At 40.9% G+C, this 24,626-nt stretch overlaps 1 protein-coding gene across 2 annotated transcripts in view; it reads left to right on the top strand.

Moving 5' to 3' along the window:
- The window catches only part of ENOX1 (ecto-NOX disulfide-thiol exchanger 1), a 369,627-nt gene extending 345,603 nt beyond the window's left edge, over positions 1–24,024 (top strand). For both annotated transcript variants that reach the window (XM_040584352.1, XM_040584353.1), the window contains 3 exons: positions 16,979–17,081; positions 20,069–20,154; positions 23,072–24,024. In XM_040584352.1, the coding sequence (XP_040440286.1) occupies positions 16,979–17,081; positions 20,069–20,154; positions 23,072–23,203 (321 nt within the window). In that variant the 3' untranslated portion in view covers positions 23,204–24,024. The remainder of the gene's footprint in view (positions 1–16,978; positions 17,082–20,068; positions 20,155–23,071) is intronic.
- The last annotated feature ends 602 nt before the right edge of the window (positions 24,025–24,626 follow it).

A 24,626-nucleotide genomic window follows, 5' to 3' on the forward strand; every position in this document is an offset into this window, starting at 1 on the left:
GCAATTTACTTTGTAGGATTTATTTGGATGAGACTTTAACAACCAATGTCCTACTTGCTGTATGTGGGTGTTAAAGATACCATGGAAACGACAAGAGAAATGCTTTGCCTTAGTGTCCTGTCCAGGATTACTCAAGCTACAAAGTTACACAGTTTGTCTCTGTGGCTGCCACTTTGCAGCTGAGCAAGTCTGGCCGGATTTCAGTTCTGAGTGAAGTGATTCATATCCGTGTATAATTTGGAACAGTTAATTTGCACAAGAGGACTAAATTAATTCACTGGATGATTATTTTGTCCAAAATAATCGTTAAAGGACTTGTTAAGGTCATGTGTTTTTAAAACCTGCTGCCAAAAACATGCTTCTGTTCTTCCCTTAATAATTGCAGTCACAACAGCAATTTGGATAAGGGGAAAGAGAAAAAAGGAAAACTTTCCTGAAATGTTTGTCATCCAAACTGTCGAGCTTTGTGCTTTGTCATAAACATATGAAAATTAAAATTGATTATATACGGTATCTTCCTCCTAGCCAAGAGAACTAGCAGCAGTCTGAACACTAATATATTTTAACATCTATTTTAGTCAATGTGTTGTCCAATGGCACAGCCAGGAAAACAGTTTTATTTTAAACCTGAATGGAATGCTCAAATTCTGTGGGCTGCTTTGTGATAAGGAAATGTTGTCCTCTCTTTTTTAATCCTTTCCTGAATCTTATTCATTGTGGTCTGTTTCCGCAGTGAAGTCGATAAAGCCTCATAGCTCTGAGCATTTGGACAGGAGACATTCAATATTGTCTGATAGCTCCAACCAATCTGCAATTGCAGTCTGTCTGCACAGTGTCTCATTGCCCCTTTGAAAGATTCTGTTTGCAAACCAAAATAAAGACATTAATCCACCAATGATCTTGAAATGCTCACATTTGCTACCTAAAACCTTGTCATTGTACAACAGCTGGTTGCAGGTTTCCTAAAGGAATTTAGAAATGTAAGACTTAGATACTTTCTAAAGGAACTTGCTTCCTCTCCAAAAATGTGGATAAAACAATGTTTTAAAGGATTGAAATGTTTTAAAGGAAAATTACCTAACAGCTTCCACTTGTATACATACTCATATATTCATATATATACTCATATGTACAAGGCTCATATATAACTGGATAAAACAGAAGGCCTGAAAGTTTTACTTCTATATAATATAGAAGTTGAAATAGCATTAAAATGAAACTTTTTAATTGCATAAAGAGAGTGTTTTGGTACATCATTCCCAGATATCTAAACCAAAATATTTCAGTATCTTTGGTTAATGGTAGATTTTTCAAAATTTAATATTTTGTTCCAGTTTGTAGTTGTAGGAATTGTTGAAATGCCTGAATTTTCTATAGGATAGAAACTCTATTTTCTGTCCCACGTTTCTATAAGCTCTTCCCATGATGACCTCATAGCAATGTTACCCTCCTAAGAAAAGAAGTCAGTACCTAAATTAATGGTGAAAAGGGAGACCAGACAGCTACAATTATTAAGTAACAGTTGCAGCCGTGTAATGCAAAAATTATGCCACCATGAAGTCAGAGAAAGCACAGCAGCAGAAATGGAAATCATAGGATCATAGAGTCATTGAGGTTAGAAAGGACTTTTAAGATCATAGAGTCCAACCATTAACCTAACACTGCCAAGCCCACCACTAAATCATGTCTGTAAGTGCCATATATACATGTCTTTTAAATTCTTCCAGGGATGGTGACTCAATCACTTCCCTGGGCAGCCTGTTCCAGTGCTTGATAACCCTTTCAATGAAGAAATTTTTCCCAACATCCAATATAAATGTTCCCTGGCACAACTTGAGGCCATTTCCACTTGTCCTTGTCATTTGTTATCTGGGAGAAAAGACTGACACCCATCTTGCTACACCCTCCTTTCAGGCAGCTGTAGAGAGCAATAAGGTCTCCCCTGAACCTCCTTTTTTCCAGGCCAAACACCCTTAGTTCTCTCAGCCACTCCTCGTAAGACTTGTGCTCCAGACCCTTCCCCAGCTCCGTTGCCCTTCTCTGGACACGCTCCAGCACCTCAGTGTCTGTCTTGCAGTGAGGGGCCCAACACTGAACACAGGATTCGAGGTGGGACCTCACCAGTGCTGAGTGCAGGGCAATGAGAAATAGAGAAACAGAGGGAAACAACTGATGTTGAAGCATTTGCTACAGTAATGAACTTTGTAAAATGGTAGTTGAACAATTGTCATTTATATCAAATATGTAGTGCTCAGGTGTTGTGCCTTGCAGGTTGTCTCTCCACATCTATTCTCAGCAGACTTCATGGTTCTTGCCCTTGGCCAGTGTGCAAATCTGAGCTGATCAAAGAGAAAAAGGCTTGGTGGCTCCTACGTGGCTGTTAGTGAACTGTGATGCATATAATGGGATTAGGACATATTTGTTACAGTTGGCAGGCTGAATTCAGCAAGTGAAATACCTCTACATGCCGAGCAACAGTGGGAGGTGTTGGTAAGGAAAAATGGCAACGTATGTCTATACACTGAACACACAATCTAATCTTCACACTATGGCATATTTAGATTACATACTCTGCAGAAAATCAGGCTCCTAGAAAGGACAGTAGGAACTTTAGGCACACTGCATACACATCAAGAAAGCCCATACTGTAACCTTAAAAAGATTATTTTCTGCAGTCCTCAGGCTTTCTTTTGATGGCACTGCCCTGCATCGTATTTTACCTTAGAAAATATTGTTCCTTAAACTAAAACCTGGAAATGTTTTTTTCCTAGCAAAAGCATACAGATAAAAATATATGCTTAGACCTGTTGTGGTGTGTCTTCTACATTTCCATTATGTGAGACCATCCTGAAAGGGAAATAAATATCTGAACACCATTGGAAAAAGAAAAACATCCCTCCTGAAATGCACCCAACCTATAAATGGATGAATCTTCTTTTTTTTTTTTTTTTCCTCTTGTGTTTTTGCAGAAGAATTGAACACAGTTAACTAAGAGGCTGGAGCAATTGCGGTGTTGCCCTCTCTGCCATGGCAGTTCACACACAAATCTGGGGGGGGAGGGGAGAACATGAAATTTTAGTGTATTGCCAGTACATCTGTTATTTCCAGAAAGCAAAACCATCTTGCAAGGCTCTGTAAACAGTCCTAAGGGTGTTTCATGAGTGATTTGCCAGGTACATGTAGTAATATTTGTTATGGCTGTTGACATTTCCCAGCAATACTCTATGTCAGGAAAGGCCAAGTGTCAGGCTCAAGCGGTACACAGAGCCCGAGATCCTGGCCTGGTGTTAAGAGAGACTCCGACACCCAGGACTGCCAGAGGTGCTGTCAATGAGTGTTCATTTCCTTCAGCCCTGTGATCAGGAAAAGATTGCTTCTTGCTTCTAATCTGCCCTCCTTTTAATTTCCTTTTCATTGCTGCATATAATGATCTTTAATTCACATCTTCTTAACTGAAGAAAAAACTAATGGCCAATGGGCAATTATAATTTCAGATATAATCCTCTTCCAGGATGTTCCTGGGCTCTTGGGACCTGATTAGTCCCAACGTGAAAAAAAAAAAAAATCTTGCTTGGGAGGTGTGCTCGAGTAGAGAAATTTTGCAAACTGAAAATACTAATCACATGTTTTGCAGCTAACTCTATAAAGGCGATTTAGTCTTTCACTGTTTCTGTAGGTTCAGCGACATTCTGTGGAGCCTCTTGTATACAGGTTAATTCCCTGTTTTGATCAAAGATTTCCTTTTTCTCACTGCTGAGTTCAATATACATAGGGCACTGCATACAGAGACAGGGTGTAGCCCTGGTGATTCTATCACTGTTTTGAGGGTGGGAAGGTTGACATCCATGGTATCCCTCTATTGCTAATGGAGAAAGGGAGATTATTTTTACACAAGCCTCATATTAGAAGTACTTAGTGATCTTTTAGGAGTTTGGTGCTCTCCCTTGACAGGTATCTGTCTTCCTTAGATAGCTCCTGTGAGTAACTCCTACCCTTTGTAAAAGTACCATAAAATGGTAGACAAGAGTATCAGTCCTCCAAGGTCAGACCACAGTAAGAGATGGGTCATGGTCACAGAGGCATTTTGAATGCCCAGATTGCAATTGCATGGTAAAGTCCTGACTCTGTTTAAGTCAATAATTAAATTACCATCAGGTAAAAAAAAAAAAAATGGATTTCACCAGATGACTTTTAGGGTTACTTCATTATTGCCAAGGCTTAATAAAATAAATATATTTCAGAGGGTGAAGCTGATTTCACCACAAGGTTTTTTACCAGCTTTTTGTTCTGCTTGAGTTTTATTCGTAGAACAAAGTAATGACTTTGACTTCATGCCTCTAGTTAGCATCTCCAGCAGCTTGGACACAATATTCTGTGGGTTTTTTCTTCAGACATGAAATCAATAATATTGAGAAGGGATGTATTTTTCCATTTGAATGCTTGAAGCTGTTATCAGAGCATTTCTCAAGTTCAACCAAACATCTTACATTTGATGTTGAGTCTTCCCTTAATTTTTCCTCTCTGTATCTGCTTTTCAAGCAGTTACCAGATGATCCCTGACTCTAAGGAGGAGTATATCCAGGGTGAAATATTTCCACCATTTTACTAAATTGCTCACTTTATGCTGCACTGAAAGTGACATTATTTGTAACTGCACCCTAGTTTTCTCTTTTCACATACTCTGGTTAATCACTGATGATCTTTACCAAAGAGAAGTAAAGACAGCTCTTAAATGAGGCTTATTTTTGCAACAAGCTGGGCAAGGATTTAAGAAGCTAACCCGCTTCAATTTTTGCAGAAGTCTGTAATTCCATCAGACTCATCAGAGTTCAGTTATTGCACTTCACTACGCAAACCTTTAACGAAAGCACCCAAGGGTACCTGCAGTGAACATCCCATGTCAGCGTATGTGTTAGTACACACCTGCCATAAGATGGGGCACTACCATCCTGACTGCCTCACATCAAACCAGGTGAGATGGAAAGGACCCCTGGACACAAGCAGAGGAGAGGGAGCTAGAAGAGTGCAATGCCTGCTCAAATCATCATCCTAGTGGTTTGAGACTACAGGAGAAAAGCTGGTCACCCTTATTGATGAAGATCCCAAGTGACTGCTGATGGTTTTCCTTTACTTTCTTGATAGTGCAACAGCCATTTCTGCCCACTCTTCAAAAGACTTCAGCTAGCCCACTCTTCAAAAGGCTTGCCTTTCCCAGAACAGCACAGGCTTGTGATAAAAAATGTGCTCAACATGGATAATGTAAGAGCAATTTGGTCCTAAAGTTACAGGCCAGAACACCCCAGTGCAGGGCTTGCACATGTCAGGAAATGAGTGTTTCTTTTCTGTCTGAGCTTCCCAGGTTTGTAAGCCGCGAACCTCAGTCTCAGCAACCTTGCATGTGTCACTTAGTAGCTTTCTTGGCTTTGCTGAGGTCCTCTGGCCTTGCAGCAGGCATTTCTGGAGCACATGGCAGTGAGTAGGTCCTGCAAAAAATGAGGTGATGACAACCGAGGGTGGAGGGAGCGTGCTGGCAGTTTTTCCATACCCGAGAGCTCTGGGGTGACATCCTCCACAGAGGATGACAGAAGTTGGGGTTTGCTTCTGTCCTCCACCTGAGAAGGTCCAAAGCTGCATTTTGCAAAAAGAGCGTGGGCTACGTGCATTCTCCAGCCCCTCTGTTGTAACTGCTCCCCTTTGCAAGACCGTATTAGGTCAACTAATTCCTTTAAGAAATGCAGTTTAGAGAGGGCAAGCAGGGGTGCAGGGGTGAGGATAACCCCTTGAGGAGAGAGAGGTGTGGGGTTTGTTTTCTCGATATGGGTGTGTTACATCATTAGAAGAAGGTGCAAGGACCCTGTAACCTGATCAGAGCAGGATGTAAAGACCCCAGGGATTACAAGGACCCGTTTGCTGTCTGGTTCTTCTGTCCTGGTGGGGCCAGGACTAAGGGGTGAGGAGTGGCTGTGCCTCTCTTTGCTCCCCGCCTTTTCCATTCCAGGCATTTATTTGTAGTCCTTCCATCACTCATTCCTTCTCATTTCCTTCAATTTAAGGCATGTGGAGTATGATAAATTCAAGCAGCTATGACTGTTCGCAGATCAGCAGCTTTCCTACTTACCGCGGCAGGCATGAGGAATGACCACCTCATGAATTCAATACTGCAAGGCCTGAAAAATAACAGGAGTTTAACTGGCTGTTTAGGACCATGTTATCAAAAAGCCTGCTCAGCCTTCAGAAGTTCTTACACACTGATAGATCAAGTCCCCCTAAGCTCCCCCCTTTGCCGCCCCAGCCCTGGTTCAGCATGTTAAAGGACAGCAATAGAGTTTCATTAGCACAGTGCAGATCTCTCTGCTGGCTGAATCACAGTCTCTGCAGTTTCAGCCACGATCTAACCCTACGGGGAGCAAATGACTACAGCAGACAGAAGTATATTCTGACACAGAGTGTGCTACCTGAAGCAGATCTGGGCTGTAGCAATAACCCCTTCGTTAACGTGCAGCAAGAAATCGCATCACTTCCCTTGTTCCTAATTAAAAGTGTCGGAGTGGCATCATAACTTGGCTTTTGATTGGACTGAATTCCTGTCATCTGAGGGAGAAGAAGAGAGAACTCTGAGACACAATGATAAAACCCATTCAGCCACCCACTCAGCAAATCACAAAAGTTTTTTTACTTTAAATTTCATATGAGCTCCACAGGGAGACAGTTCTTCAATGCCCGGAGCTACCTGACATTTTAATAATATCTGATCATTATGTGCAGCCTTTCATCCCAAAGCATTTTCCCTCAGTATTTATACTGCACACGTATACAGAAGTCATCCCGTCATTTCTAGTGAGGAGTAACATTCAGCCTTATACATATGCAGCTGTGTGCTTAACCCACACAGTGTACAAGGCAGATTGGCTTGTCAGAGCACTCAGTCTCCCCCGCAACCACCTGAAGGATGACGGACCACCTCTGCTTCAGCCATACGCCTGCTACTGCAGTCCTAGGGGTTGTACACCACATTCACACTCCCTCCAACTTGCTAAAGTCCTTCAAGGAACAGAGAGGAAAAAGTGACAGAAGTGAAAAAGGAACTTCAGTAAACCCAGGATCTTCAAAGGACCATAGAATCATAGAATGGTTTGGGTTGGAAGGGACCTTAAAGATCATCTAGTCCCACACCCCTGCCATGGGCAGGGACACCTTCCACTACACCAGGTTGCTCAAAGCCCCATCCAGCCTGGCCTTGAGCACTGCCAGGGATGAGGCATCCACAGCTTCTCTGGGCAACATGTGCCAGTGCCTCACCACCCTCACAGGAAAGAATTTCTTCCTAATGGCTAGTGTAAATCCACCCTCTTTCAGTTCAAAGCCGTTCCCCCTTGTCCTATCACGACATGCCCTTGCAAAAGCCCCTCCCCAGCTTCCCTGTAGCCCCCCTTCAGGCACTGGCAGGCTGCTATAAGGTGTCCCCAGAGCCTTCTCTTCTCCGGGCTCTACAACCCCAGCTCTCTCAGCCTGTCTTCACAGCACAGGTGCTCCAGCCCTCTGATCATCTTTATGGCCCTCCTCTGGACTTGCTCCAACAGGTCTATGTCCTTCTTATGTCGGGGGTCCCAGAGCTGAATACAGTACTCCAGGCGGGGTCTCATGAGAGCAGAGGGGGAGAATTGCCTCCTTCCACCTGCTGGTCATGCCTCTTTTGATGCAGCCCAGGATATGGTTGGCTTTCTGGGCTGTACATTGCTGGGTCATGTTGAGCTTCTTGTCAGCCAACACCCCAAAGTCCTCCTTGGGGAATGTTCATCATCTTAATCAAGATCTACCCACAAGGTATGACAGCTCCAAAATGTTTGTTTCAAGTACTTTTCATGTTTCCAGATGTGGAGATTCCTGTGAATATGGGGGTTGCCCTCAGTTTTCAGATACCTAACATTAATAACTTTCAAATACAAATCCTTGCCGAAAATCATTCACTCTCATAAAACATTTACCGTTGGGCTTTCCCCCTCCAATTGCTTACTTTTATTTTAACAAAGACATTTTCAAAACAATTCTACACATCCTCGAAAGAAAATGAGCTGTGGGTTTTTTCCTAACTTTTTTTTTAGAAGTGCATCATTCTCGGGGAGATTGCTAAAGCAATATTTGTGTTAAAGACCATTTGAAGGCGCTTTCATAAGTTCTCAGTCTCAAGTACGCATGAAGTATCCCCTCCTACAATGACTTCAGCAGAGCTGCCGGGCAGGCAATGCTTTCGTTCAGCCAACCATTGGTGTGCTGCAGCTCCCTAACACAAAGGATGCAAAATGACAATTACCTTTTCCCTTGCAAAACAACCACCTTCACATCACATTAAACATCTGTGGTAAGTCATCAGGAACCTACACATAAATCCAGCTTTAGAAAATGAAGCAACCTGATCATACTTTTATAAATAAGCATGAAGTAACTTTCATATTAGTCATCTCTATTTTGCATATGTACCTTCCCATAAAATAGATGTGCTCAAATACAATGAGAACAACATAAAGAGATAGTGACAATGAGAAAAGCATTTTCATATTATTGCTAGTTGCCTAAACTCAGCAGGTGAAAGTTATAATAGTAAAAGCTTTGTAATGAAAAAGTTAAAAGCATCTCTCTGGCAAATGGATTGGAAAAATAGGTTGTCAAGAGCACCATAATACAATTAATCTTCACTCTTGGAAACAGTTCTATCATGTAGGATAAATCAGACAAACAAATCTTAGATCCATAGAGGTGTGTTTGAAGTGCTTCATTTGCAAGATCTTATATTCGCTGTTCTAATTTTTCTTCGTTGTTTCTATAATTTTAAAGCCAGATAATTGTTTTAAGCCAGCTGTCAACTGTTTATTTGTTAGTCGGTGCGCTCTTAAATTTACAGTCATGGTACATTATATATTAGTGTACTTTAGAAGTAAATTTCTATATTAGTATGCTTTCGAAGTAAATACAATGACCTGTGGCTGGCAAAACCAACACTAGTTTCTTGCATAGCACAAAATAAGCTATCAAGTTTAGGCTTGACCTGAATGGAAAGGTGACACTTGGTCTGTATAATTTCTAATGATAGACCAGCCACATTTAAGAGCTGTGTAGCATATGGCAAATATGTCCTTCTGCATCACTAGGTAGATGGTAGAAGGAGAAGGATCCTCTGAGACCCTGGAAAAAAACACCACTAGCCAAGGGTTTTTTTTACTGAATTGTTGACCTGCTGCTAACTGTAGAAGTAGCACAGGCTGCTTGTGAGAGCTCTGGTTTTGGTCAGGTGGTTGGATGCCTCGTTTCTTGGCTTATTCTTCTTATACATGACACAACACTGACCAGGGCCATGTAAAATATGATATTTCCAGGAAGTAGTTAATTTGCTAGCAAGATCAATTCATTTGCAGCAACAAAATAATTCTATTAATCAAAGATTATGAGCAATTTTCTAGTCATTAGAGTATTTTTAGAGGAGTAGTCAGCAGAGAGTCAGAAACAGTCACTGTAAGAGGGCATGCTGAAAGAAGAGCTTGTAACACACACGATGTTCCTGGAGAATTCTGAGTTACTTTCAGAGTTCAGACACTCAACCAGATTTCCACACATGACAGCACAGCACAGTGCTGTAGCAGCCCATGAAAAGGAACAAGATCCATTAAAGGAAGAATTAGAGCCATTTGGCCCAAATGAAGCATTGCTGCTCTTGGGAGTTACTGAATCCTGCAGCAAACTCAGCATTTATAAGCAAACGGTACTGATGGCCTCATCTTGCTCCCCTTTCTGGCTGATCAAGATAAAGGTCCATTGGTGGAAAATACATATGCAGACTTACACATGTGTACAGTGTGAATCCCTCCAGTAACTGGCCTTTGACGCTCAGTCTGTCTCATAACTGGCCCCTGCCTCGTATATACACACACACACAAACAGGTCTTTTAGTCATTCCCCATACCCCACAGCATTCCCAGTGGCTGGCTTGGAGCCCCCGGTCCCTCCAGTAGGTCATGTGCAATCTCTCTGGTCTCTCCTGGATCCATCCCAGACCTATGGCCATTTCAAAAGGTAGCTCCCAAGCTTATTAACCTACTCAGTGGCTAGTCTGGCTGGATGCTCACCAGTGATGACTGAGCAGCATACGCACACACTCTGGTCTCTCTGACTGCGGCACCCCAGACACACAGCCCTCTGACCTTTGGGCCCACTCCAGCTGCTGCACCCAGACCCCCTCACACACATCCATGCACACCACACAGAATAGAGAGTCACCCAGGAAAAGAATTAGAAATTTAGTTTAATGAATATAATGCACTGATCAGGGCATGGCATGGTGAGACAGGTGTACTGACCAGCAACCTGTTTACATGTGACCAGTCCCTTTTATCCCCTTCCCAAACCACCATGGTCCGTCCCTTTTCCTGCCTTTTGTTCCCCCACTAAGGACACTAAACTGTCTTGTACAAACCCAAGATGCTCTTCCTCTGTATCCCGTAACAAGTCCCATGTCCCTGTAGGCAATGCTCCCCTTCAGTCTGTTAGATGATCTGGAGAACATGTCCGTTGACTGGTCTTAATAGGTGCCATGCTCAGTCCCTGGGACTGACGGTCTCCTGTGACAACCCTGGGAGAAGCTGGATCAGGGGGCTGTCTTTTCTCTGATTAGGTTGTTGGGCTTTCTCCATTTGTGATGGTGCCTCTGTCCTGCTTTGTGCTTCGGGAGGTAAGATTTTAATTACAATTATCAGGAGAAAGCAGCAAATGACAGTGGTTGGAAAATCCCTTCTGCAGGGGATGGAAGTACCCATCTGGTGATGACACCTCCCACATTGTTTGACGAAGGGCAGAACTGGGATGTTGCAGAGGAACTGATGAGGCTTATCCAGGAATTGGACCATTACCCCTTGTTGCCCATCCATACACTCTAATCCTGCAGCTGATCTTGCTTTGAGCAGGAGAATGGACCAGAAACATCCCAAGGTTGCCTATGTGATTTTGTGATTCTATAATCATCTGAGTCATGGTCACTGTCTGTGAGTGTACTCATAAATTGCCACATTTGCAAGGAAATTTGATTTAAGTTAAATTTAAATAATTTCTTTCATTGTAGTTTAGCTCAGCTTGGACTGAATAATTTTCTATTCACCGTGGATAAGAACATAGACAAGGACAGTAGCCCATTCTCAACTGACAACATTGTTAAACTGACAGAACTTGCTCTGTACCTCAATCTTGCATGTCCCCGTAGGTTTAAGGTGCCTGACTTGATGTACATTGAAACTATTGCAAGGCTTCTGTTCACTTGATTGGAAATTGAATTAGGCTTCATTCAGGTTAAAAAAGCAAGATTAAAGTTTCAGATGTGGGCCTGAAATACATTTAAAGACCAGCAAAACAAGCACAACTATACTAGACTTAAAAGATCTCCAGGTAAATGAAAATAAATTAAAAATATGCAGTCTTCATGTTGCAGGCCAGTTTCTACCGGTGTTTGCAGCAGAACTGTCAAACCTGCCTGGCCGTCAATAAGCATTTGGGCAGGCACGTCTGAAGTCTAAGCTCAGTTCTGTGGACTCAGAACGGGTACATGTGTGCCTTTCAAGAGCTTAAGGACTGCAGATTTGGTATCACATGTGCATGGTTCTTTCCTCTATCAAAATCATAACATTACCTCTTCTTTTCAATCTTACAGCATCTCTCTGCCCTGCTGTTAACAGCCTGCAAGACTTTTTATTATGTTTCAGATATATAGGGTTTTTTCCTCCTACTCATTTTCTTTTTTGAATCCCTTGGCTGATGAGAAAGTGTGGTGTATCCCTTACATCTAGCAACATTCAGCATTTGCTCTGTCATATGCCTGCTGTGGCCAACATCTAGTCTTTCCTTCTGCTACTGTTTTAATACCTCATACAATTGGCTTTGTACATATAGCACAAATGCCAACATATCCTGCAAACTCTTCCAGAGGCTGGTAGGATTATTTTTTTTTCTTTACTAGACCTTTCAGAAGGTGAAATATTATTTTTACCCCCTCACCACACAATTCTGCAGAATCCTGTATACTACAACAAAGGGAATGAGGCCTTTGTAGACAATACGCAAGCAGTCATCATTCCCCCTAGATTTAAAGGTGATTATCAAATGTTTGGATTACCCAGATAGCAGAGGGAGTATTTCAGCTCTTTGGATATTTGTCATTTGCATCCTGATCACATGCCAGGTGTCTTCAATGTCACATTCATTAAATCCCATATTCTGCCTTTGAAGCAGTCCTGAACAACGGGTGATGTGGAACTGCACTCTGGCAGGAGTAGTTTCCAGGTAGGGCAGCTACTCTTCAAGCCCTGCTCAGCATTTGGTCAGCATTTATGGGTAATGACAAGTCCTCAGTCCCTCCATATTTAGGGAAGCTGGCTAGCATATGTTTTCAGGATCACAGAACCTTTTAGGCTAAACAGAACCATTTTTGCTAAAGAGAGAAGCCCCAGGAAAGAGGAGACATTTTCTATTCTATCTGCCTTTTTTGCACTGATGCAAGACTGGCCTATAGAGGATTAGTGATGTCTGGATTGAGTGCTTTTTATTTAATACTGTACTTTCCCATGGTGGGGGAAGAAACCAGTGACAAGCTGAAAGACTCAAGTCATCCAGCCTAAACATCTGGGGCTTTCTGATCCACTAGTCCCCTGGAGTGTAGAGCTAGCCTTTCGTTGTTACAGTACCTGCAACCATCCTCTGTAGAAAGTCACCCCATCTCGTCTACTCTTCAGGACTTCCATGTCTTTCTCTGGCAACTACAGCTCTCGGAGGAGCCACACTCTTAATTTGTTGCATCTACATGTGGGACTCAGCTGCTTTGTGGTGAGCCATGGTGGACAGTGAGACCAGGCATCTTCTGGAGTAATCCACTTGCCCATGCCTCTACATTTGCTTCCAGAAGAAGCCAGGGTACATGAGAGAATGACACAAACCCAGCTTCTGTCCCACCTTACAGCCAGGACATGGCTAAGGTATATATCCATGTGCAAAACCTGCCATGTACAACTCTCCACAGCCATCAGCTCCATGTCAGTGGTGGTGTCAGAGGTCTGCCTGTGGAAATGAATAGTCCATGTGAGAAAATTGTTATTTGTCATTCTCTGTTTTATCCAGGAAGTTCTCCTGAAAGTTTCCAGAAAGACTTTCCCTCTGTCTTTCCCTCCCTGGTTCAAAAGCAGGGAGCCCCAAATCAAAATGCTAGTCCCAAGAGGTACCTGCAGAATCATTGAGTTTGTCAAGCCCACAAGGGAAATTCATGTCTTTTCATCATCTGCTGATGGATGAAAGTGTCATTTGCAGGAAAAGGTCCAAGCTGAAAATGGTGAGAGCATCACACAGAACGGCTGCATTCATGCTGAGCAGCTCTGGAGCTGTCATCATCAAATTGGGTCTCCATGTTCTCTGATACCTGACATAATTTGTGAATAATGAATAGGCCCAGGTCCCTAATGATCACCAGGTGTGATTTAACCTGGATTAAGCCTTCTACATACTGTATTTAGTTCTCACAAGGTCATTTCAATTCTAGTAAGTACTGATTTGCACATGCTCAGCTGTGTTCTTGCCCTTTAATACAGTAACTGACAGATGGTAGGAAAATATTCCTTTTAGAATAAAACTTGCTGAAGGAGACTGCTTAGGGCCTCAGAAAATACAATTTGCCAAATAAAGGATGGTCTCCAGGAAAGAAAGGAACTACTGTAATGTAGTAGATATTAAATAATTTTCCTCAGGCATCTGGTGTTCAGTAGCTTTTTCTCACGTCAGAGAGGTGACCTAACTGTTTCCAACTATTTATTGCTTAATTCACCTTTGTACTCTTATAAGTCTTATTTCTATGGGTTGGCATAAGTAGTGCCTCTAAAAATGTGCAAATTAATTGTGTGAGGATTTGTTGTAGAGGTTTCATAGGTACCAATTTGTATCTGCAGTGTGTAGTCAGATACTTTTTCACTTACACTGTAATTAGCCTGGTTTCTGGGTGAATTTCACACTCATTTGTTAGACACAATTATGCCCATTTCTCTTAAATCACTATTAATTCCTGGCAACGTTGCTACTGAATCTTTTATGTGAGCCTGCACACCCTGGTTTTCCTCATGGCCTGTGCAAGCTTATTTTGGCAGCTGAATACATCAGATTCATCTAATTTATCATCTTCTGTGAGGCAAGATAGTTTTGGATGGCAGAAACCTCTCCTTTCCAAACCTCCAAGAACTTGCAACCTTCTAAAGCCAGTCGCTTGTTGAGTAGATATCTTTGACACACTTAGTTTCCTTAGGCTCCCCCATAACCAATGGTTTACTCTTTTATCCTCTGTACCAACACATAGTTAAGAAAGACTTGATGTGACTTCCTTTAGCATCCATTTACACTGTCCTATAAATCATACAAAATGTTCTGCACAGGCTCAAATCTAGGCATTAAATGAGAATCCATCTGTTCATTGCTCCCAGTGGGAATATAGTTTCTTTCTCTGCATCACTGCTTGACAAAACTTCTAATCCCATCTGAAACTGCTAGTGTGTTGTATTTGGGGCCTGTTATATCAAATACACATCTCTCTGCTCTCTCTTTCCCCTCTCAGGAATTGTTATTTTTAGACTGCTTTTCTGTCTCTGATGGAGTAAAAAGTTACATCTTAACCTGTACAAGCTTTGGTGGCATATGCTGCTCTGCTCTTCTACTGCAGTGCTGCAGTATCATGAAATCTGGCATCCAGCTCTGTTCTTCTGATCTGTAACCCCCTTGTCATGACTGCCCTTATGGAGAAATGCATGTTAACACTTCTTTTATTTCTGTTTCTTGCCTGGATTTGCTTTCACTGTTCTTGGATACCATGGCCAGAAGTAGATGAGTATTTGCATTAGCCTTTGGCTCTATCAAGAGGGGAATCAACAGTACTGGACAACTTAGAGCATACTCCTGCTGCTATAATGTGCCCTGTGCATGACAACACTGCAGGAGTGTTAGTGTCAAAGTGATGTAGCTGCCAGAGTGCCCAGGCACACCATTATTTTAAGAGGGGATCACTGCAACTCAAACTGCAGACTCCCTCCTACCTGTAGCTGTCTAAATCTGTGGCTAGAAGTTTCCCTTTGCAGCCAATGACGAATATAAAATAGGCACCTCTATGGTCCGATTCATTTCAATATAAAATAAATAACTAAAATACATGACTAAAAAGTTATTTCATTTCTACTGACTAAAAAGGCAGCAAAGGCTGACTAGCTTGCACGTACACAACTACACATCGGTCTCTGGCCAGGAGACAAGCCTCAGTTGGCCACTACACCTGCAGCAAACCACAGGTGACTCCGTGCATCTTCACTGTGGGCCAAGGTCTGACAGAGCCCTTTCTTGCTGGAGTCGAAGGATACACATGTGCATGTATGCCACTCAAATGCACATACAGTTTCTTAGCTGACACATGGCAACTTGTTCCTCTTCACAACGCAAGGGAACATTTGAACCATTGATACATCTGAGCCACGAGGCACTGCATATTGGGTAGCTGCTCCTTGGAGCCAGCCTATAAGGAACACAGTGTACATCACTGGGTGGGGGGTGTGGTTTTTGGGGGGGATTTGGTGTGGTTATTTTTAATTGAGAATGAGAAAATGCGTCACTGTTTTTACCAATCTCACAGAAGCCTTTAGTCATCTATAGAGGCACATTTTACATATTTTGGAGGTTTTGCCTTTTTTTAGCATGGATTATTCACACCTTCACAAATGCCCTAGAGCGACCCAAGCCCAGTGTCTCTCTTATTGGCGAAAAACTCTTGCCAAGAATTTTGGAATAAGGCACCACCCCGAGTGCATGTTCTATATGGCCCACATCATTACACCAAATAGTGCAAATTTCCTTGCATTTAAGGCTTCCCAGACCCATGCAACCTCCAGCTGCTTACCTTGACTCTCCCTGCCAGGACAAGAGCACTATTCCTGCCCAGTCCCACCTCACACCACCGTATCTTCAGCTCCATGCTCTCTGCCTCCAAGATTTTGCATGGAACTGCATTCACAGAGCAGATGCAGCAGCATGAGTCACTGCCTCACCAAGGAATGCGTTACTGTATATCAGTTGCTCCATGGAAACAGCCGGTGTATACGCTTGAATATTGTGCAATGCACTTTGAGGCCACTTACATGCCTCTGAAATAGAGGTAATTTGTTTACTTTGCATATACCCAGGAGAACAGCAATCTGTGTCACGTAACTGTCTGGGTACTTCTGACGGAGCATCTAACGTGTAATCGCTTGGCTGAGATTTGGATGGTTCAGGCCACCTGGCTGCAGAAAAAGGAGCTCAAAGCAGGAGCCTTGATTTGTTTTGCCCTTAAGGCTGCTTGTCTTTCAGTCCTCAAATCAATGTAGCTTTATGCAAACCACCTGTTAGGAATGGTCCCTGAAATGTGCTGACCCCCAAAATGTGCCTAGGAATTGTTTGGGACAGAAGCCAACACCATGCCAGGCACTGGTCGAAGAGTATAGCAGGGCAGGTGATTGTGCTCTAGTAGCTAGAAACATTGCTAGTGACTGTTGAATTTACTCTATAGCTGTACCTGAATGTTTCCATCCATGTTCCCTAGAGGCGGTCTTTGTTTACAGCTTTAATAGCTAGAAAATGTGAGTTTTCTGACCATCCCCACACTTTATGGCAGGTCTTTCAAGCTGTTATCATGAAGAAGCACTAGCAACAAAGTTATTACTTACTCCACAAGCAAAATTTCTCTTCTTGGCAGCTCTTGGCTTAAAGGTACTTCAAAAAGTGTCTTAATACTCTGCAAACAAATCAATTATTTATAATTGTCTTGTCTTTAGATGTGAATCAAAGTAATGATCTTTTTATAGAGTTGAAAGAAAGCAGACAGCTTTAATTGAAGTAAATGAAATCTACATGACCACCTGTGTTTTGTTGTTTTTTTTTAACTGTATAGGAAATCAATGTATTGACAGTAGCATTGGTCAACCAAGACAGAGAGAAAAATTCAGAGAAACGAAGCCCAGGTTTAAAATCAGAGAAAGAGGCACTATTAATAGGTAAGATAACCCCAAAGAAGATTTTTGAGAACACATGTCTTTAAACAGTTTTTTGGTTTGCATATGTATTTACACGCATCTTTGTGTTAATAAAAGTAAAAGATATTTTTTATTTTTCATCTGTATTCATAATGGCTTTTAGTAAGAGAAAATCTAAAATACAAGTGAACTTTTCCTTTCTGAAAAATTCTCTAGAGTTTAATGAAAGGATTTCAGGTATGAATAAAATTGCAGGATCTGCATGTAGACTTGCAATCTGAATGTATGAAGACTTTATTTACATCAAGATATAGCAGGCTAGAATTGTATAACTTGTTATCTGATTATTAGACAAAATGTTGAAGGAGAAGGGGATGGAAATAATATTTGCAAACTACCAAGCAAAAAATATGTATACTGAATGTATTAAGCAAGACAGATTTATGCTTTTTACATTAGGTGAGGGAATTAGCAATATGAATATTTATGAAGAATACCACAAGGACTGTCATATCCTTTACCTAGAATAAAATCTTTACAATAAACTCGAAAGAGTGCCTAAAAGCTAAAACTTATAGACAGTGGGCCAGCTAACTGGTACCTAGCATTTAGCCACACAGGAACGCTGCCTGTACCCACGCAACCCTTGGAGGGAACATGCTCCATTTATATCTGTGCACGTTTTGCATTTGGTTTCAGTGGGGCAGATTTTCATGGAGCCTAAATGTCCAAAGTGCTCCCCATGGCATGGTTGCCATTCACAGGAATGCTGACCTAAAAGACCAGGTTTCATTTCTTTCATTTGGTCTTTTCACAAAATCAGCGGTGTCCTGGTAGGTGACAGTTCCAAAACTACCTTAATTTGTTTAAATGCAACTCATTTGCATCTGCTAAGCACCAGGGAGGTTGCTGGTTTATTGCTGGGACATGGATTCAGACAGTTCAGACCAAAAAGGTCATTTAAAAGTGAAGAATGTATTTAAATGTTTAAAGGGCTTAGTACACAAACTTCCTGTGACTGGTGAGAGTGGAACAACGGGATGTACAGAAATGTATGAAATGTGATTTGGCTTATTATAATAAAATTTGGAACTTTTAATTACAGTGGACAGTATTTGACCTTTTCAAAGATAACTTCCGTGAGAAGGGTAGCAAGGATGGGATTTTAAGAACAGAACAAACTTCTTTTTCTAGGTCACTCATTATTTGTCTGTAACTAGTGGTGGCGGTGTCCCAAAGTGCATCTTATCGATCAGCTGTCCAGTGGCACACTCAGATAAACAGTCTAATCTCAGTCCAGATATTACTGGTCATGATACCCCTAGAATTGTCTTATTGTTACAATTCAAAGGCAAAAGATTGCTCAAGAAGATGGATTTCATGTTATCTTTTCCTCTGAGGCCTGTTCAGGTGAGGCAAGGGAAAAACGAGCCTTGCCTCCATCCATTCACTAGGTTTGTCTATATTTTACAAAATTCAATATTGTCTTAGAGAAAAGGAGCATAAAAGAAAAAAAAATTACAAAAAAGATATTATGGAAGTCCAGTCAATAACTACAAAATATTTCCAAATGGCTTTTATTTACATCATATGAAAGAGCTAGCTTTGAACATCCTGAATTGAAAAGCCTTGGGAACACACATAACAAACGCAATGCCACTGGGAAAACTTGATTTGAATACAAACTGGATTTCCAGTCAACCCGCCCAAGTGTGATGGTCTTGGTTTTTGCTTCAAGAGCTCTTGTGTGTGTACTTATGGTCACACACAGCACAAAGAAGGCAACTGCTGCTAGGACTCAGCATAGTATAAAATTAAATGCACACCCCTCCCTTTGCAAGATCAGAAGTTTGTAAGTGTTATTGGAAAAATGAGGGAAGAAAAAAGGTGTTCTTTGCAAAGCAAGACTAAAATGAGTTAAATTGTACTTATCATTTTCAACCATGGGCAGTATTTGGGGAAAAATGAAATCCAAGATTATCCTAATTCATTCAGCATCAAGAATGGCCTGCAGTACACAAGATACAGTGACCCATTTTTGTCATTTGTAAGCATTTTTAATCCTGGTGTTTATGCTTTAAATGTAAGAAACTTCCCCTAGGGTGGTTCAGCTAAGAAACCCATCCAAACAGAGTTGAAAATATTTGCTCTGATTCTTACACTTCAAGTCTCCCCAAACATTAAGTAATACACATGCCATTTTGTATTTTCACTGTTTATTTAGAAGAGGATAAATTGGATAGTGCTTTTTTTTTTTTTTTTTTTTTTTTTTGATTCTGATGCACCAAATCTTGTTTTCTCTGGTCATCATTACTATACTGTCACTTGAATTTCACTGCAGAAAAAAATCTCTAGACTTAGATCCTGCCTTCTCCCAAGCCACTTTTATTCCCATACCTTTTACAACAATCCTGTAAATAACAATGAAGATAGACAGAACTGTCTCTCTTTTAAGAGAAAGTAAATAAGTAAATATGTCATAAAGGATTTGTGTTTTCTTCAGCAGCACTTAGGGGTAATACAGATTAAACAGTTTTCATAACCAGCATCAGTGTAATTACTAGAAAAATTTGAGGGAGTGAAGTTTCTGACACAATTATATGAAGCGTTTTCACAACAGAGCATCCAGTGAAGGGGAAAAAAGCAATAATTTTACTATTACGATATCCACAATTTTATATTGGTAAATCAAGCATAAAATTGGTAGTGGAAATGCTTCCAGCAAGTCTTTGTTTAGAAATTCCTTTATTCATCAGTATATTATCTTGGTCACTTACTTGCTAACTGCTGTCATTCCTGAAGATGAGCTATTGTGTTTACCATGTTATTATGACTGTATTAAAAATGTGCCATTTTCTATGTTTATTGGGTTGTGTAAAGAAAAATAAGAATCATAATTTATACTGAAAAACCTGCAAGAGCAGACTATTCAGAATTATTTTGCTTGTTTTAATGATATATTGTCCGAGGTGATTTCAATACTTTGTGTGCATTTGTTTTTAATACAGGTATCATATCCACATTTCTTCACGTCCACCCTTTTGGAGCCAATATAGAATATCTTTGGTCTTATATGCAGCAGTTGGACTCTAGGGTAAAAAAATTTAATCAAAATCTGTTTTCTCTATAGAAATATTGTATTATTCTTTACTGCAGGTTAAACTTTCCGTGCGTTTCCATTAGAAAGATAATGGGATATGGGGCTTGGGGGTTTGCAGTCTTTATTCATTCGCAAATTGCAGTACACGTGCTTATGTTGAGGTCTTTGCCTCGTGCTGCTTAGCTATTTTTTGTGGCAAAGAAGAGCGGAGCTTTAAATAGCAAAGGCTACTGGCTGATTTTGTAATACATGATCCTGAAATATAGCTGAGGAAAAAGAAAGCAGAACAAGAAGCAGGTGTAGCCGTGGCCATCAAATTGTGCAGAGTTTTAGGAAATGATTCCTTATTCATCTAAAACTTGTTAGTCATGGGTCACACTGAACATGAACTTTCATGAACACATGAATGGACTGTGAAGCATACCCTTTGTCTCCACATGGAAGCAGAGAGGTTGTCATAAAGGAATTGGCTGATCCTATTAAATTCAGAGGTGTGGCCAACACAAAAGTGAGGCCAACATACTACAGTGTGCAAAATGTTTTTTTAATGAGTCATTCATGCAGTCCTTAGTCAATATATCCCTGTAGGATAAGATTCTTTGACTCACTTTTAAGAATCTACTGTAGGATGAGATGAAATCAAGTCCCAAAAGGGCCTGTTCCTCTCCACTGAATGTTAAGCCAGTCAAAGGTGAGAAGCTCAGCTGTGAAATAGCCACCATCCAGCCATGCCACCCATAGCCAAGATCAACTTCCAGCTGCTTTGATGGGCTGCTTTACGCCTCTGGAGGATCCTTCCTCTGTTTCTGTGAAAAAATATACAGCTAAAAGCAGAGGAAATCCTGAGCTAGAAGCCCCCTACAGATAGGACAGGTTGCATGGATAAGTGAGGAAGGATGATGAAGTTCTTAGGCACTATTTTCATGCCATGGCAGCTCAGATTTGCTAGTGCTTTCCAGTCCACTGCTACGCACAATGGAAAGGGAGTAAGGAATGAAGATGGTAGAAAGAGGTGAGAAACTCACGAATTTCAATTTTTAAAAAGTAAATAATCTAATTTTATCAAGATCTGCTAGATTCAGAGTTTCACATCTGCAACCATTCCTCTTCTGCTTCTCTGATCCCTGCCTTTGCCACATGTACACCTCCCTTCATCATCCCCAGTTCCTGCAGCACCCAGTCTGCTCAATCTTCCCAGTCATCTTTCCAGTCCTTCCTTAACACACAGCATATGGCTAAGTTTCTGCCTTTTCCCTCGCTGACCCTTCCAGCTATGTATCTCTTGAGTAACAATGCCAACCATTTAAAATACTGGCTCCCCGGGCTCCAGCCCTGCTGCTCATTGCTTCTGCCCGCCAAGCACTTCAACTTTCTCCTGCGTTACTGCTGCGGTCCCTTCTTGTGCTTGTCTGTGGGCTCTGTCCTTGGATTTCTACTCACAGGAGTAAAGTGTTGGCGTCTGTGAGGCTGCCAGGATCAAACCTTGCAAACACAGCCTTCATGGAAGGAGCATTGTCTCCATCTCTCCGAGGTGCCAACATACCAGCCCCTGCAGCTACCACTGGACCTACCTGCTGCATAATAAATGCGAGCTGCAAAATTTGACCTCAGTGGTTTATTTTGGAAGTAACTGCTTGTAGCAACAAATTACTTTTTAATAGCACAATCCAGAGATGCAATCTCAGAGATGAATTTCAATTACTTTCCATGGTTAGCCTGTCATTCCTCACCTGAACAGGAATGATAAGGTCAGCATACCCGTGTGGGCTGAGGGCTCAGTATAGAGCTCAGATACATTACCCAAAGGTAACCAGCTATCCGTTACTGCCACCAGAGTGTGTAAAAAATGGATCTGATTACTCTGGGGCTTCAGACTGCCTCTAACACTGATTTTTCGGCACCACCTTTAACAAATCATTTAATCTTTCTGCCACACTAACCTCTTCAGGAAAATAAGAGCTGATAGAAATTTTCTTGCCTCTCTTGGGTGGAATGAGGTACAATTAGCATATTTTATGTTTATATATACTATTTTTAAAAGAATTTTTTTCACCATGGAAGGTTCCTACTAATATGAATAAGCAGAAATACGTCATTGCCAGAGAAGCCTATCAAACCACGGAGATACCTGTGGATAAAAGGCAGCACCCATCGATTTCTTTACTCTTCCCTTCATGACCATCACTACAGAAAAATGTTTTATTTTCTGTGACTGTTCATTTCTTGACTTCCCTACGGATTATACCAGAAGGGTTGCCTTAGTGAAAGTGTTTTCTACAATAAGAGGATATTTCCCATTAGGAAGGTGACCAGTCATTAAGGTTTAAAAACCATGAAAATACATTGAGCAATGCTGAGTCAGGAACTTATTGCTCAGTTATCTGGGGCTGCTGAACAGGGCCAAACTGGGAGAAGATGGCTCCATGGATAGTCAGCCCTAAGTAACAGAAGTGAGCTGATTAGAAATAAGGTCCCTGTGTTAGCTTTTTTGCAAGAGAAAAAGTGATGGAGCTAGGAGGAGGATTCAAGAGCTCATGGGATAAGAGGAAAGAATAAGGTCCTGTTTGCTTCATCCTCACCAGATGTTTCCCCACAAGTGTAGTTCTTAGATGGACTTTGTACCAAGCTGTGTGGCAGCAGCCCCGACATAGTAGTTGTCCTTCTTTTACATCAGGATGCCACTTCCAACAGCAGAATCATTCTGGCAAGGAATCTGCACTTGCTTTGGAGTCTGGAAATCCATGTCAGGCTAAGGTTAAAAAAAAAAAAATAATAATGGTTGGTTGTTTTCATCTGGCCTGGATTTCTCCCGGCCCCTTATTTATGTTCTCCATATTTCCTCTTTCCAATCTACAGGGCAGCTTTCTCACTGTAATTTTCCCTTTTTTTTTTTTTTTTTTTTTTTTCTCAGATCTCTGCAAATGAGATAGAAATGCTTTTGATGAGACTGCCACGCATGTTTAAACAAGAATTCACTGGTGTAGGAGCAACACTGGAGAAGAGGTGGAAGTTTTGTGCCTTTGAAGGAATTAAAACTATCTGACTGTGACTAGTAATGAAGCTATGCAGAATAATTCCTACAGCATGGCAGGGTTATAAAGTATTAAAGTAAGAGATTTGGGTTTGGGCACATAGTAGTATGTTTTCAAAGTTATCCAAGCCTAATTTTAGTTACATTTGTGAAGTTCTCTTGTGAGTGGAAATGTAGTTGTGCACCAGTTCCTAAAATAAAATACAATTTTTAAAAAAGAGTTTCAAAATGTGACAGATCTGTTTCCTATGAAAACTGAAGAGAGATACCACAGTCATAATGATTTCAAAATACTACATGTCCTACATCTAAGAAAAGCTCATTGAGCAAACGTTTAAGGAGAATGATTGCCTGGTTATGGTCGCTAAGCTACAGCGATGTATATGTAATATGTAGTAGAACTCATTAAGTTTTGTTATTGAAAGTTCTTTCTGTTTAGTAAGAAAATTGAGTAATTTTACAGTGAGGAAAAGCATACCAAAAGAAAACTTGAAGATGTGTCTGAAGTTATTGTATTTTGTAAATTAAGTTATATGCTGTACCAGGGATTTTTGCCTTATTGAAAGAGGCCTGAAAATGTGATTGGAGTCCTCAAGAATGCTTTATCAAGAATATTATTTTTCTAATGTAACTATTCTCCATTACAAGTTCTTTTAACATGGATTGCATATCGATTTTCATAAACATGTAAATAAGGAGGAAACCAGTGTTACTGTATTGTATTTGGTATGTAACATTCAGGTTTATGCATCAAAATAAATATTCAGTTGCATTACTGTTACAAATTTTATAGCAGATATATTAATTTTTATCAATAAATATGACTTCTACCATATTGTTTGTACAAGTTTTTCTTCTGATGTTTTTGAATTTTTATCAATCCAGCAAGAGTCTCCTGGCACTTATCTTTCTCCTGTCTAAATTATTACTTGCAGATAACTTGGTTAAATTAATTAGGAATCAAGAAAAGAGCTTGCAATATTAGCTAAGATTGAAAAAACTAAAAATATTGGTAAAGAAAGTACCAGCATGGGCCTTTGTTTAGCTGAACAGATTTCATTTGTTTTTTCAGACAAGCAGCCAGGTTAAAAACGAACACCTTCAAATTTCTCATTGTCAGTGTTGTGTTGGGTAGTCACGGTGCATCCAATTAGTTACTCCTAACTCCCAGATAATGCTTCTGGCCTTTGGTCAGAAGGAAAGGAATAACTCACTCTTGTCGGTGTCCCTTAAGTAGGGACATCAGTGTAAACTGTCCTTTAGGATTTAATGTCAAATACACAGCATTTCAGCACACCTGTAAGAGCCAGCAAAAGCTGAAGAAGTGTGTGTATCAACCCAGGCAGGTGAGTATGGAAGGAATCACTCCTTTCAGAGCCCTGCTTTAAAGAACAGCATCAGTACATTATTTGGCATGATGCTGGATATGAAACAG

This window comes from Falco naumanni, chromosome 2, assembly GCF_017639655.2.
Source record: "Falco naumanni isolate bFalNau1 chromosome 2, bFalNau1.pat, whole genome shotgun sequence".
Classification (NCBI taxonomy): domain Eukaryota; kingdom Metazoa; phylum Chordata; class Aves; order Falconiformes; family Falconidae; genus Falco; species Falco naumanni.